The sequence below is a fragment of the Heptranchias perlo genome, chromosome 31 (assembly GCF_035084215.1).
Source record: "Heptranchias perlo isolate sHepPer1 chromosome 31, sHepPer1.hap1, whole genome shotgun sequence".
Lineage (NCBI taxonomy): Eukaryota > Metazoa > Chordata > Chondrichthyes > Hexanchiformes > Hexanchidae > Heptranchias > Heptranchias perlo.
Genome location: NC_090355.1, coordinates 16784079 through 16799001, shown reverse-complemented (window position 1 = coordinate 16799001; position 14923 = coordinate 16784079). Strand labels below are relative to the sequence as shown.

Sequence of the window (14923 nt, the reverse complement as noted above, 5' to 3'; positions counted from 1 at the left end):
AGGCCCACGGCACAGTGCGAAGCAAGGCCCACGGCACAGTGCGAAGCAAGGCCCACGGCACAGTGCGAAGCAAGGCCCACGGCACAGTGCGAAGCAAGGCCCACGGCACAGTGCGAAGCAAGGCCCACGGCACAGTGCGAAGCAAGGCCCACGGCACAGTGCGAAGCAAGGCCCACGGCACAGTGCGAAGCAAGGCCCACGGCACAGTGCGAAGCAAGGCCCACGGCACAGTGCGAAGCAAGGCCCACGGCACAGTGCGAAGCAAGGCCCACGGCACAGTGCGAAGCAAGGCCCACGGCACAGTGCGAAGCAAGGCCCACGGCACAGTGCGAAGCAAGGCCCACGGCACAGTGCGAAGCAAGGCCCACGGCACAGTGCGAAGCAAGGCCCACGGCACAGTGCGAAGCAAGGCCCACGGCACAGTGCGAAGCAAGGCCCACGGCACAGTGCGAAGCAAGGCCCACGGCACAGTGCGAAGCAAGGCCCACGGCACAGTGCGAAGCAAGGCCCACGGCACAGTGCGAAGCAAGGCCCACGGCACAGTGCGAAGCAAGGCCCACGGCACAGTGCGAAGCAAGGCCCACGGCACAGTGCGAAGCAAGGCCCACGGCACAGTGCGAAGCAAGGCCCACGGCACAGTGCGAAGCAAGGCCCACGGCACAGTGCGAAGCAAGGCCCACGGCACAGTGCGAAGCAAGGCCCACGGCACAGTGCGAAGCAAGGCCCACGGCACAGTGCGAAGCAAGGCCCACGGCACAGTGCGAAGCAAGGCCCACGGCACAGTGCGAAGCAAGGCCCACGGCACAGTGCGAAGCAAGGCCCACGGCACAGTGCGAAGCAAGGCCCACGGCACAGTGCGAAGCAAGGCCCACGGCACAGTGCGAAGCAAGGCCCACGGCACAGTGCGAAGCAAGGCCCACGGCACAGTGCGAAGCAAGGCCCACGGCACAGTGCGAAGCAAGGCCCACGGCACAGTGCGAAGCAAGGCCCACGGCACAGTGCGAAGCAAGGCCCACGGCACAGTGCGAAGCAAGGCCCACGGCACAGTGCGAAGCAAGGCCCACGGCACAGTGCGAAGCAAGGCCCACGGCACAGTGCGAAGCAAGGCCCACGGCACAGTGCGAAGCAAGGCCCACGGCACAGTGCGAAGCAAGGCCCACGGCACAGTGCGAAGCAAGGCCCACGGCACAGTGCGAAGCAAGGCCCACGGCACAGTGCGAAGCAAGGCCCACGGCACAGTGCGAAGCAAGGCCCACGGCACAGTGCGAAGCAAGGCCCACGGCACAGTGCGAAGCAAGGCCCACGGCACAGTGCGAAGCAAGGCCCACGGCACAGTGCGAAGCAAGGCCCACGGCACAGTGCGAAGCAAGGCCCACGGCACAGTGCGAAGCAAGGCCCACGGCACAGTGCGAAGCAAGGCCCACGGCACAGTGCGAAGCAAGGCCCACGGCACAGTGCGAAGCAAGGCCCACGGCACAGTGCGAAGCAAGGCCCACGGCACAGTGCGAAGCAAGGCCCACGGCACAGTGCGAAGCAAGGCCCACGGCACAGTGCGAAGCAAGGCCCACGGCACAGTGCGAAGCAAGGCCCACGGCACAGTGCGAAGCAAGGCCCACGGCACAGTGCGAAGCAAGGCCCACGGCACAGTGCGAAGCAAGGCCCACGGCACAGTGCGAAGCAAGGCCCACGGCACAGTGCGAAGCAAGGCCCACGGCACAGTGCGAAGCAAGGCCCACGGCACAGTGCGAAGCAAGGCCCACGGCACAGTGCGAAGCAAGGCCCACGGCACAGTGCGAAGCAAGGCCCACGGCACAGTGCGAAGCAAGGCCCACGGCACAGTGCGAAGCAAGGCCCACGGCACAGTGCGAAGCAAGGCCCACGGCACAGTGCGAAGCAAGGCCCACGGCACAGTGCGAAGCAAGGCCCACGGCACAGTGCGAAGCAAGGCCCACGGCACAGTGCGAAGCAAGGCCCACGGCACAGTGCGAAGCAAGGCCCACGGCACAGTGCGAAGCAAGGCCCACGGCACAGTGCGAAGCAAGGCCCACGGCACAGTGCGAAGCAAGGCCCACGGCACAGTGCGAAGCAAGGCCCACGGCACAGTGCGAAGCAAGGCCCACGGCACAGTGCGAAGCAAGGCCCACGGCACAGTGCGAAGCAAGGCCCACGGCACAGTGCGAAGCAAGGCCCACGGCACAGTGCGAAGCAAGGCCCACGGCACAGTGCGAAGCAAGGCCCACGGCACAGTGCGAAGCAAGGCCCACGGCACAGTGCGAAGCAAGGCCCACGGCACAGTGCGAAGCAAGGCCCACGGCACAGTGCGAAGCAAGGCCCACGGCACAGTGCGAAGCAAGGCCCACGGCACAGTGCGAAGCAAGGCCCACGGCACAGTGCGAAGCATGGCCCACGGCACAGTGCGAAGCAAGGCCCACGGCACAGTGCGAAGCAAGGCCCACGGCACAGTGCGAAGCAAGGCCTACGAAACAATGCGAAGCAAGGCCCACGGCACAGTGCGAAGCAAGGCCCACGGCACAGTGCGAAGCATGGCCCACGGCACAGTGCGAAGCATGGCCCACGGCACAGTGCGAAGCAAGGCCCACGGCACAGTGCGAAGCAAGGCCTACGAAACAATGTGAAGCATGGCCTACGACACAACAGAGGAGTTCAGGGCTTTCTTGATAAGTTACTACGTGAAATTTGTTAAATTCATGCAAAAATATTACCATAGTTCTTCCAGTGTGCATTACAATAAACCAACCAAATATATCCATACTTTTCCTTAAAAACTGTTTGAAATTGAATTCAATAAATATTACCTGAACAAAGAGAGGGAAGACCAAAATTTTTGGAGCAAGAGTCATGCATGTCCCATAGTTTCCATGGGGAATATGAGATCTCACAATTGTGCAGTTTCTATAATTCCCATAATTCTTCACTGCTTGGACAGTTGATTTCAAGATATCTGTCGAAGATCCGAAAAGCGACTGTTTTCTCTCTGGGCCACCCTGAACTCTGCTTCGGCCTACATTTGCTACAAGAAAAAATAATATAATCATCATTAAGTTTACATATAGATGATTTGAGTTTTCAGAAATAAGCATGTCATACGCTACAATTCTAGTACATCAATTTGAGAATGCGCTGGATAACTCTTTTGCACAAATGAGACCACCGTTTTCAAATATGTGCTGTGTCTTACACAACTTCATCATATATTTGTAATGTATAAAAAAACATTAGCATATACTTTTGAATTTGTTAATATTTGCATCCGTGTAACAGTCAGCAAAGGATTTATTTTTTGTCATAGGTTTATATGGGAAATGTGCTTCTATACTCATTAAGAGTATATTGTTTGAATAGATAATACATTTGGGCCGAATGGCCTCCTTCCGTGCAGTAACCTTTCTATAATTCGATGATTTCTGTTAAATGCAGTTGCTTAACATGTATTCAAAATTGGTTACAAATAAATACATTTTATTTTTATTGCAAAATAAAATTGCAATCTAGAGCAATATGCACTGTTTTCAATTTTGTCCTTCAATGATATCATATAAATGTAACTGAGAATTTATGATAAAATAAAAAGTTATATTAACCAATGTGATATTAAGTTTTGACTGTCAGTTGCATCAACTGAACGTGGAATAAGAGTTATTAAGCCTGTAGATTTCAGACGATATAAAACTCAGACATTCTACCCAGTCGCAATCACACTTCTCTGTCCATTGCAAACATCCTTTAGCAACCACACACACACACACACACACACACATTGTATTTTATAAAATACTTTGGTAATTTGCAAAATGTCCTTTGACACGAGAGGAAAATTAAAATGATCATACAGCCAAAATATACAGTCACATAAACACACATTTTTTAATTACATTATTTCAAGTGCTCTCAGTCACAACACGGTCATGTTTTTGCATATTGTTATCATAGTATACAGAAAGCTGGGTTCAGCACTCTTGATAAAGAAATACAGAGTTCCAGTGAGTGAGCATTGCAAAGAGGCTTCTGGAAGCCCAGCAATGTAGTGGTTAACATTACTGGGTTTTAAGTATACTGCTCTGGTCACCTGTTCCAGTAACATGGATAACTGCTGGATATTTTCCACGGTATCTCAATAGCTTTATAATGTTAGTTAGCACACATCTCTTTTATGCCATGCCAATGCTACATGGGGAATATCATCAATATACCAGCCAACTCTTAGATTGGGCGAGAAATGGGGATCTGATTTCAAACAAATTCTCCTGGTTCAGCTTTAATGAATAATTTATTTTTCAGAATTGCGTAGTTACCATAGCACATCAACTCACATTAAGTGGTTGGGGAGATTGCCCACTGCCGCCTCAGTGGGATGTAGAATTGGGCTGCGGTTAGGAAGAAACACAGGAGTTTGCCTATATCCAAAATTTGGGGACCACAACAGGAAGGCCATTTGCTGGGCCTAGTTTGACTGGCTGTTTGGTGATATTTTTGATTCTATGCAGCACTTTTTTCTAGTGGATCTTTGCACATGATCAAAATATGTGCAAGATTGTGCCCTCCCACCAAAGCTTGATAGAAACTCCTGACAAAATATTTAAATGCTTCAGAAGACAAAGTATGCCTCCTGCTGTTTTATATTAAGTTATAATTTGGATCAAAAGCATGAGCAATAAGAACTTAAAGCCCAACCCCCAAAAGACTAGCAATCAACTTAAAAGAGGAAGGAAAATCTAATGGGAGTCATTTCTGTTAAAAGAACTTCTGCATTTTTTAGCGGAAGAAAATATTAGCCTCAGGAGAATTTGGACTGACTTTTTTTAAAAAGCATGATTTTCTTAACAGCACAAAGGCCCTTGTATCAAGGCTCCCTCCCAGCTCAGCCACTCTGGTGATGTCAACAGTGGGAGTGTCCCGAAGTTGCTCTGGATGCTAATATTCTATTTTCTATAGAACACCACTACTTTGAACAAAGAGTATTCCTCTAAACGTTGATTCCCTGTTAAGCAACACTTAAAGAAAATGACTGGGCAAAGTATAAAGTTCTCCAATATCTGTATAATGACACAGTGATTTTATTCAGTTGCATTCAAGTCGATGCTTTGTTGTAGCCTTAACAGAAGTTTGTAAGAAATCTCCTCAAATATAGTTCAGTGTTTCTGATTGGTTCCTGAAAAATAATTAGCTTTTTTTCCCTTACCCACTGCAGGTAGATAAATAGAAACACACTTAAGTACTTCCATACCAGTTACCTAAATAGAATTCTGCACATAAAATGGAGAAGCAGCCCTTCACTGTTCATCTGTTCAGAGAGTGCCTTTCCACAGCAAAGGTTAAAATTATATAAAAATGTAGTTTGTTTTACTCCGGATTTTATGTTCTGGAGCAGGAAAATTAGCTTCACATAAGTTCCCATCGGCAAGAAAACACGCAGAAACCGGCGTTTAATTCCAGCATAATTTCTGTGTAAATGAAATTCAGGAAATTTGGTGCCAGATTGTGCCTTTGTATCTCAGACTGTATTTCGACATCAATGCCACAGGGTGGCATCACCACAATTAGTTCTACATTTGTCAACAGTGATACAATTTTTAAGTTAACTGTTGAATCTTTGACAGGTTTGGAAAGCTTACCTTTAATCTTGAAGTAGTTTTCCTGTTACCCTTAGACTTTATCATGTAACCTGAGGTTACTTTCCATGAGTTCATGCCTAGTTAGACTCATTAATTCACAATTTTGCTGCAAAGTAATTTACCCTCGCTGGCCACACTGAACTTAACACACGGTGTGCTGCCAGGCAAATAATCCCACTCATGAGTAATGCTCCAAACAGTCCCCAGATTACTTATTTCCTCGTTACTTCCAGACTCCATCTCCCTCCCTGGCCACTGTCTGAGGCTGAACCAGACCGTTCGCAACCTTGGATTCCTATCTGACCCTGAAATGAACTTCCGACCACATATCACCAAGATTGCCTACTTCCACCTCCATAACATCGCCCGTCTCCGCCCCTGCCTCAGCTCATCTGCTATTGAAACCCCCATCCATGTCTTTGTTACTTCCAGACTGGACTATTCCAATGGTCTCCTGGCTGGCCTCCCATCTTCCACCCTCCATAAACTTGGGCTCATCCAAAACTCTGCTGCCCGTATCTTAATTTGCACCAAGTCCCATTCACCCATCGCCACTGTGCTCGCTGACCTACATTGCCTCCTGGTCCGGGAACACCTCGATTTTAAAATTCTCATCCTTGTTTTCAAATGACTCCATGGTCTCGCCCCTCCCTATCTCTGTAACCTCCTCCAGCCCTACAACCCTCCGAAATCTCTATGCTCCTCCAATTCTGGCCTCTTGTGCCTCCCCGATTTTAATCGCTCCACCACTGGTGGCCGTGCCTTCAGCTGCCTAGGCCTGAAGCTCTGAAATTCCCTCCCGAGACTTCTCCGCCTCTCTCCCTCTCTCTCCTCTTTAAGACGCTCCTTAAAACCTACCTCTTTGACCAAGCTTTTGGTCATCTGTCCTAATACATCCTTATGTGGCTCCTGTGAAGCGACTTGGGACGTTTTACTACATTAAAGGTGCTATATAAATGCAAGTTGTTATTGTTAATATAGAAGAAAGAACTTGCATTTATATAGTTCCTTTTATGACCTCAGGATGTCCCAGAGCAATTTACAGCCAATGAAGTACTTCTGAAGTGTAATCACTGTTGTGATGCAAAAAATGCAGCAACCAAATTGTACACAGCAAGATAACACAAACAGCAATGAGATAGGTGATCAGATAATCTGTTTTAGTGAAGTTGGTTGAGGGCTAAATGTTGGCCAGAACAACGGGAGAACACCCCTGCTCTTCTTCAAATAATGTCATGGAATCTATTACATCCACCTGAGAAGGCAGATGAGACCTCGGTTTAACATTTCTTCTGAAAGATGGCACCTCCAACAGTGCAGGCCGCCTCTGCACTACATTGAAGTGCCACCCTAGGGTATGTGTTCAAGTCCCTGCAATGGAGCTTGAACCCACAACCTTTTGACTCAGGCAAGAGTCCTATCACTGAGCCAAAGCTGACACCTAAATATGTAGAACAAAATTAAGAGCCTTCTCTAATGGTCGTTAATGTGTTGCACAAATCCTCACCTGCCGACAGCTATAAACTGCCAACCACATTTATTAAACAGTAAATACATGAAGGAATATTGGCAATGTTGTACTGTAAATTTATAGTAGTTACAAACTTTACCATGCCTCCCGGAGACACCCCTTCATATTGTTTGGAGCTGAATCTTTTAAAGCAGATGTAAAACACTAAAACGCTATCACACCCCTCAAAGCTATCACACATCAAAAGCTTCACAAATCTGTACGGCAAACAATTATGATTGGCTCATACAACCACTATCTTTCAAGTTAATGATGCTGATTGCCTCAAATATCCCACTGACGAAATATGAACCAACCAATCAGTTTCAATACCTACGACAGGTAGGAAAAGGGATGAATCAACAATCAGCAATTACCACCAAATCAACCAACCAATCAAGTCATCAATTTTTTTTCAAAGTTACTATTACTGAACCAGCTAGTATCATAAAATCAAGAAAATTGCTCAAATAATTTCACTGCCAGATACATATATAAATATAAAAATGTACATCATAACATGTGGTAAAAATTACATCATTTGAAAAAAAGGAACTAAGTTTACCAATAATCCAGAATAAACCCAAGCTCCTTTTCTCCATTACCAAGCATCTCCTTAAACCCCTCTCTCCTGCCCCTCCACCCTTACCTCTAACAAGTCCGAGGAGCTCGTGGTTTTCCTATTCACCAAGATAGCGATCACCTGTTCAGCTGCCTCTGCTACTTTCCCCGTTGCCTTTGTCCTCAAAGTCAAACAACCCCCAGTCTCAATCCACTTTAGCTGAACCTTGGTCTCAAGTTCTCTCTCTCTAGTTTCTCCCCATCTCCATCTCTGTGCTCATCTCATCTCATCCACAAGACTTCCTCAATCCCATTGTGACTGATCTCCTGATGATGTAACTTCCGTTTCCGAATTCCACATTTGCCGATATTGTAAATGTTTCCCTAACCTCAGGCAATGTCCCAATCTCTTTCAAGAGCGCCATCATTAACTCCTCCTCATCAGCTACCATCCCATCTCCAACCTTCCTTTACCCCCAAGGCCCCTGAATATGGTTGTTCCCTTTAAAATCCATTTACATCTATCCCGCAACGTCCTGCTAGAATCCCTCCAACAAGGCTTTCCACCACTCCCACAACACTAAGTTGATCCACAAAAGTCACAAACGTCATTCTCTATAACTGCAATACTCTTAAGTCTGCAATCTCCTCCAGACCAACTTCCCATCCCTTCAGTCTTGCGACTCGGGCCTCCTGTGCATCTGCTCCTCCCTTTGCCCCAAAATTATAGGCAGAGCCTTCAGCTGCCTAGGCTCTGCTCTCTGGAATTTACACCCAAAACACCTCCATCTTTCTACTTCTCTCACCTTTAAAAAAACTCCTCAGAACCTGTCCTTGTGCCCAAGCCTTTAATCGCTCCTAAGCTCTCCCCGAGCTCATTGTCTCCTTCAAATAACAACAACTTGTAATTATATAGAGCCTTTAACATAGTAAAACGTCCCAAGGCACTTCACAGAAGCATCATCAAACAAAATTTGATACCGAGCCACATAAGGAGATATTAAGACAGGTGAGGTAGGTTTTAAGGAGCATCGTAAAGGAGGAGCAAGAGGTGGAGAGGCGAGAGGTTTCGGGAGGGAATTCCAGAGCTTAGGGCCAAGGCAGCTGAAGGCACAGCTGCCAATGGTGAAATGATGAAAATCGGGAATCTGCAAGAGGCCAGAATTGGAGGACCGTTGAGATCTCGGAGGGTTGTAGGAGGTTACAGAGATAAGGAGGGGCGAGGCCATGGAAGGATTTGAAAACATTGTTTTTTATTATTACTCTTACTATTACCAGGCAAAAGAGTCTTAAGATATTTTGCACTTTAAAGCTGCTATATAAATGTAAGCCGTTGTTATTCTATACCCCAAAACCAACATCTTAATGAGCACAAAATTCACAAAAGGTGGACTTATAAAAAATCACTCCCTTCACCGAGTATGGAAGGCAAATTACCATTCATTTTTGACAGAGACGAATCAATTGTAGGAGATCATGACAGAAGAAATAGCAACGCGTCCCATATCACGTCCAGGTAAACCACAGTGTGTGACATTGAGGAACTGCAATGTAACTAAATAAATTACGGATGGTCTACAGCTTCCAGTTACAGTCCAAAATATAATATTGTACATCAGGAGGTTACATTAATAATTCATCTTAAACACTTACCATAAATGACATGGTTTTCTTGAGGTACTGGCCTCAAAATCTGAAAAGTAATCAAATTATATGTAAAATTACCATAACTTAGTTTGATCATGTGATTCAGTTGTGTAAAGTGAAATTTCAACCCACAATATTCAAACTTTAAACCTTGGAACTAACTGTTACGATTTTGAGAATTTCCAGATAATTTTTCCTATGCCCAGCACAAAATTTGCTTCCACAGGCAAATCCACATTCTCTATGAACTGAAAGACAGTTCGCAACCTCCGCTGAACTTCTGACCCCATATCATCTCCATCTCGAACACCGTTTACCTCCACCTCTCTAACATTGCCAGTCTTGGTCATGGTCAATATGATCTCCTGGACTAGTTTTGATTGCCTCGAGGGGGTCAGAGAGGAATTTTCCTTAATTGGCTTTGGATTTTAAGTTTTTTCATCTCACAAGAGATTACATGGCTCCTGGTGGGTAGGAAGTGTCTACTCGTGATGCATAAGGTCACACAACTGAATGGGACAGTCTGAATGGACCAGCTGGTCTTTTCCTGTCCGATATTTTCGTATATTTGCACATCTCCACCCCTGCATTAGCCCATCTGCCGCCAAAATCCTCACCCATATCTTTGTCACCTCCAGACTCAACAGTTCAATACTCTCCTGGCTGACCTCCCGTTGTCCACTCTCCATAAACTTCACTACATCCAAAATTCAGCTGCCCGTATCCTATCCTGCACCAACATCCCACTCACCCGTGTTTGCTGACCTACTTTGTCTCCTAGTCTCATAGAGTCATAGAGTTATACAGCACGGATAGAGGCCCTTCGGCCCATCGTGTCCGCGCCGGCCATCAGCCCTGTCTACTCTAATCCCATATAATCTCCTAACCCCTCAAATTTAAAATTCTCATCTTTGTGTTTAAATCCCTTCATGGCCCCACTCCTCCCGATCACTGTAGCCTTCTCCAGCCCTACAGCCTTCCAAGAACCCTGTTACTCCAAATCTGAACTCTTGGGCATCCCCCACTCCCTGGCCCTACCATTGATGGTCGTACCTTCAGCCATCTAGGCCCTAAGCTCTGGAATTCCCTACCTAAACGTCTGTGCCTCTGCACCTCCTTTAAGATCCTCCTTAAAACCCACCACTTTGACCAAGCTTTTAGTCACCCCTCCTAACATCGCATTTTTTGGCTTGGTGATTATGCTTTTGTGAAGTGCCTTTGGAAATTTTTCTTTGTTAAAGACTCTATATAAATGAGAGTTGTTGTTATTATATTCCAAAACAAAATAGTACAATATTTCTAGCTCACAACTTCATCAAAGGAGCCAAATTTCTTCACAGGGACCATACCTGGCTGCCATGTTTTATTGGTGAAAGAATGAGAATATTGTCTCCGTCAGATGCAACATTTGACACCATAGGCCCATTCTGTGGACACTTGTCAAACTCCTCACGTCGCTCCCAGCTGTTAAGTACAACTCCATCTGTACCATCATACACAATATGACAACTTTCTCTGTGATCCATAGATCCTGATGGGGTACTACAGTTCTTTTCACGTTTGTTGGGTGGAGACTGCAAATCATGATTTGATTTGTAAGATGGTTTTCTAATCATGCGTTCAAAGCTGGGTTTCAACCGAGGAACAAGACGCCAGATTAAAACAATGATCTGACTGTGACAGTTTCTGTAAAGAAGCAAATAATATGGCATTAAAAACAAGTACACGATGATGCTTAAAGGATACATTTTCTGCTTGTACACTCCTAGTATGGGGCCTCGCCCACTGGGAGTGGATATTGCGAAATTGTGCACTTGCAGCTCATTATTTTCCATCCATTAATTTACTGTCCTTTACTGTCCAATGCAACCAATTGTACTGGAAACTTCAGCAAAGCAAGTCAGTCTTCAGTGCAGTATCCGCAATAGTTTACTTCAGTAATATAATTCATGCTTGAATATTTGAAGCAATAAAAGCACCCATACTGTAGTGCAGGAGGTCTTTCGATTATATATTTATGATAAGGCTATATCATATACCTTGAGGACAAATACAGCAACTTAAAGCACATACCACAAAGCATGCAGGATGTGCATACCAAGGACTAGAAAACATAAATTTAAGAAGGATGACCCTGAATGGATTTAGAACATCACAAAGTGAAATAATTAAGCAAAACAAACTATGAAGCTCGTAAAGAGAAAGGTGAACTGGGAAAAATACAGGAACTTCCAAAAAATGTAAAAAGGCAGTTAATATGGCAAAGAGGAAACTAGAAATGAGTATAGCTGTGGAAGCCGAACACAACATTCAGAAATAGTCCCAGTACTATAACAGCAGAAGGGTTATCAAAGTAGAATTGAGGTCGCTGAAAAGTGTATGTGAGATTGAACCTGAGGATAAACTAAAATAAATTAACATTCCAGATGATTACTTGCTGGAAGTTTTCACCAGAGAAAAAACTAATAGCATGCCACTCATCACAGGAAGTTTCACAATCAAACTTAGTAACCTAGAAATTCCCAGGGACCACATGAAATTGGTGCTGCCAGCTCATTTTAATGAGTCAGGCTTGCAGCCAGCATTACCCACACTATTCATTGGCTACGTGCCTGTTTGGAGGCGGGGTGCGTGGGGGGGGGGGGGGGGGGGGGGGGGGGGAGGATAGGAAATCGGGCTTGACTAACGCCACTAAAAGGCAGCCAGCATCTCTTAAAAGGGAGGCGCACTCTGGCTGCAGACAGGAAGGAACACGTCTGAAGAAACAAATGGCTGCAGGCCCTGCAGATCAGGCCCGTGGGTTCTCCGATGCCACATTAGAGCCCCTGGTCCAGGCTGTGGACAACAGGGGGAGATCAAGTTCCCCTGGAGGGCAAAGAGCCTTCCAGGCAACACCTCCATCGCCAGTGGGAAGAGATCGCATAGGTTAAGGTCAGGAGCTTTGCTCCCAGGACATGGCTGCAATGTAGAAAAAAGTTCAACGGCCTAACCAGAGTTGTCAAGGTAAGAATCCTGACTCTCAACTCTCTTATTCTCAGCTTAAACCTACACCACGTGCAAGCTCACTAATCACAATATTCTCCTCCCCCTCCTCCCTTCACTAAACTTCACTCCACGCTCTTCTCCCACTGACACACTCTTCACCTCCTATTCTCACCACTATTGCAACTGTCACTTCCTCGCACCTCACATCTTACAAACAACATACGAAGTATTCCATCATGACAGGCTCATACTCTAAACACCTCACAAGGCTATCATGAACGCACTTCCTTCTTTCTTGCAGGAGAAAGTCTGGCACAAGTTGCAGCAGGAGGCCAAGTCCACCTGCACATCCTATACCCCGAGGAAGAAAACATTTTTTTTATTATTCGTTCATGGGATGTGGGCGTCGCTGGCGAGGCCGGCGTTTATTGCCCATCCCTAATTGCTCTTGAGAAGGTAGTGGTGAGCCGCCTTCTTGAACCGCTGCAGTCCGTGTGGTGATGGTTCTCCACAGTGCTGTTAGGAAGGGAGTTCCAGGATTTTGACCCAGCGACGATGAAGGAACGGCGATATATTTCCAAGTCTGGATGGTGTGTGACTTGGAGGGGAACGTGCAGGTGGTGTTGTTCCCATGTACCTGCTGCTCTTGTCCTTCTAGGTGGTAGAGGTCGAGGGTTTGGGAGGTGCTGTCGAAGAAGCCTTGGCGAGTTGCTGCAGTGCATCCTGTAGATGATACACACTGCATCCACTGTGCGCTGGTGGTGAAGGAAGTGAATGTTCAGGGTGGTGGATGGGGTGCCAATCAAGAGGGCTGCTTTGTCCTGGATGGTGTCGAGCTTCTTGAGTGTTGTTGGAGCAGCACTCATCCAAGCAAGTGGAGAGTATTCCATCACACTCCCGACTTGTGCCTTGTAGATGGTGGAAAGGCTTTGGGGAGTCAGGAGGTGAGTCACTCGCTGCAGAACACCCAGCCTCTGACCTGCTCTTGTAGCCACAGTATTTATATGGCTGGTCCAGTTAAGTTTCTGATCAATGGTGATCCCCAGGATGTTGATGGTGGGGGATTTGGCGATGGTAATGCCGTTGAATGTCAAGGAGAGGTGGTTAGACTCTCTCTTGTTGGAGATGGTCATTGCCTGGCACTTGTCTGGCGCGAATGTTACTTGCCACTTATTAGCCCAAGCCTGGATGTTGTCCAGGTCTTGCTGCATGCGGGCTCGGACACTGTGCAATCATCAGCGAACATCCCCATTTCTGACCTTATGCTGGAGGGAAGGTCATTGATGAAGTAGCTGAAGATGGTTGGGCCTTGGACACTGCCCTGAGGAACTCCTGCAGCAATGTCCTGGGGCTGAGATGATTGGCCTCCAACAACCACTACCATCTTCCTTTGTGCTCGGTATGACTCCAGCCACTGGAGAGTTTTCCCCCTGATTCCCATTGACTTCAATTTTACTAGGGCTCCTTGGTGCCACACTCGGTCAAATGCTGCCTTGATGTCAAGGGCAGTCACTCTCACCTCACCTCTGGAATTCAGCTCTTTTGTCCATGTTTGGACCAAGGCTGAAATGAGGTCTGGAGCCGAGTGGTCCTGGCGGAACCCAAATTGAGCTAGGGGGAGAATCATGGCTGTGGCAAATGGCAATGCTGGCGGAGATGTCGCTCAAGGTTTCTTCACATCGTATCCTCTTTTTCCCTTCTTACTTCCATGTCACACTACCCACTTTGCATGGCAAAGTGCAGCTGCTTTCACCAGCCACTTTTCTCTCTGCTCGCCCTTTGCGCTAAAAGCTAACCCTCGTCCCTCTCTCATTTCAGAAGCTGAAAATGGGTTTGGCCCTGTGCCAGCCTTCTTGAGGATGCAACATCACTCGATCTGACCCTAGCAAGCACCAGTTCAGAGACTGGCACCATATGTACTTTAGAGGGTAGGTAAGAGGAGGAGTCTTCACGTGTTGAATCACCAGGCACAAGTGTGCAGGAGCTAGGGCAGGGGGATAGGACACCACATCTCCCACCATGGCCATCTGAAGTATCCTCAGTGGAAACTTAGCAGCCTTCCATCTCTTAAGCTGTAACCACTGGGGATACACCATGTAGGAACAGTAGGACAGGTAAACGGGCACACAAGACAAGGATGATTCTTGAATATTCCTGTTAAATAATAGGCACAAATGGCATTGAGTTGTTGCATAATTTTTTTTATTGCTGGATTTGGTGCTGGTGTAATATAGTGTAATATTATTTGTACGTGGAAATTTAAAATAAGGAATTATCATTTTCTTCCTGATCATACTTCACTATGTCATTATTCAAAATTTTTACCTAATTGCATGATAAAGCCTTTGAGGCATTTAGTTTTTAGCTGACAAATGATTTGTGTACTCATCTTATTAATGACATACAATTTAGAACACTGCCTTCTTACTTTACTTAGATAAGTTTACATAAGAAACAGGAGCAGGAGTCGGCTATCCAGCTCTTCGAGCCATTCAATAAGATCATGGCTGATCTTCTACCTCAACTCCACTTTCCCACCCTTTCCCCATATCTCGATTCCCTTAGTGTCCAAAAATCTATCGATCTC

At 46.7% G+C, this 14923-nt stretch overlaps 1 protein-coding gene across 11 annotated transcripts in view; it reads right to left on the bottom strand.

Moving 5' to 3' along the window:
• rgs3a (regulator of G protein signaling 3a) overlaps positions 1 to 14923 on the bottom strand; it is a 257200-nt gene that overhangs the window by 137495 nt on the left and 104782 nt on the right. For all 11 annotated transcript variants that reach the window (XM_067969628.1, XM_067969627.1, XM_067969631.1 and 8 more), the window contains 3 exons: positions 10701 to 11037; positions 9358 to 9397; positions 2817 to 3031 (listed from right to left, as the gene is read on the bottom strand). In XM_067969628.1, the coding sequence (XP_067825729.1) occupies positions 2817 to 3031; positions 9358 to 9397; positions 10701 to 11037 (592 nt within the window). The remainder of the gene's footprint in view (positions 1 to 2816; positions 3032 to 9357; positions 9398 to 10700; positions 11038 to 14923) is intronic.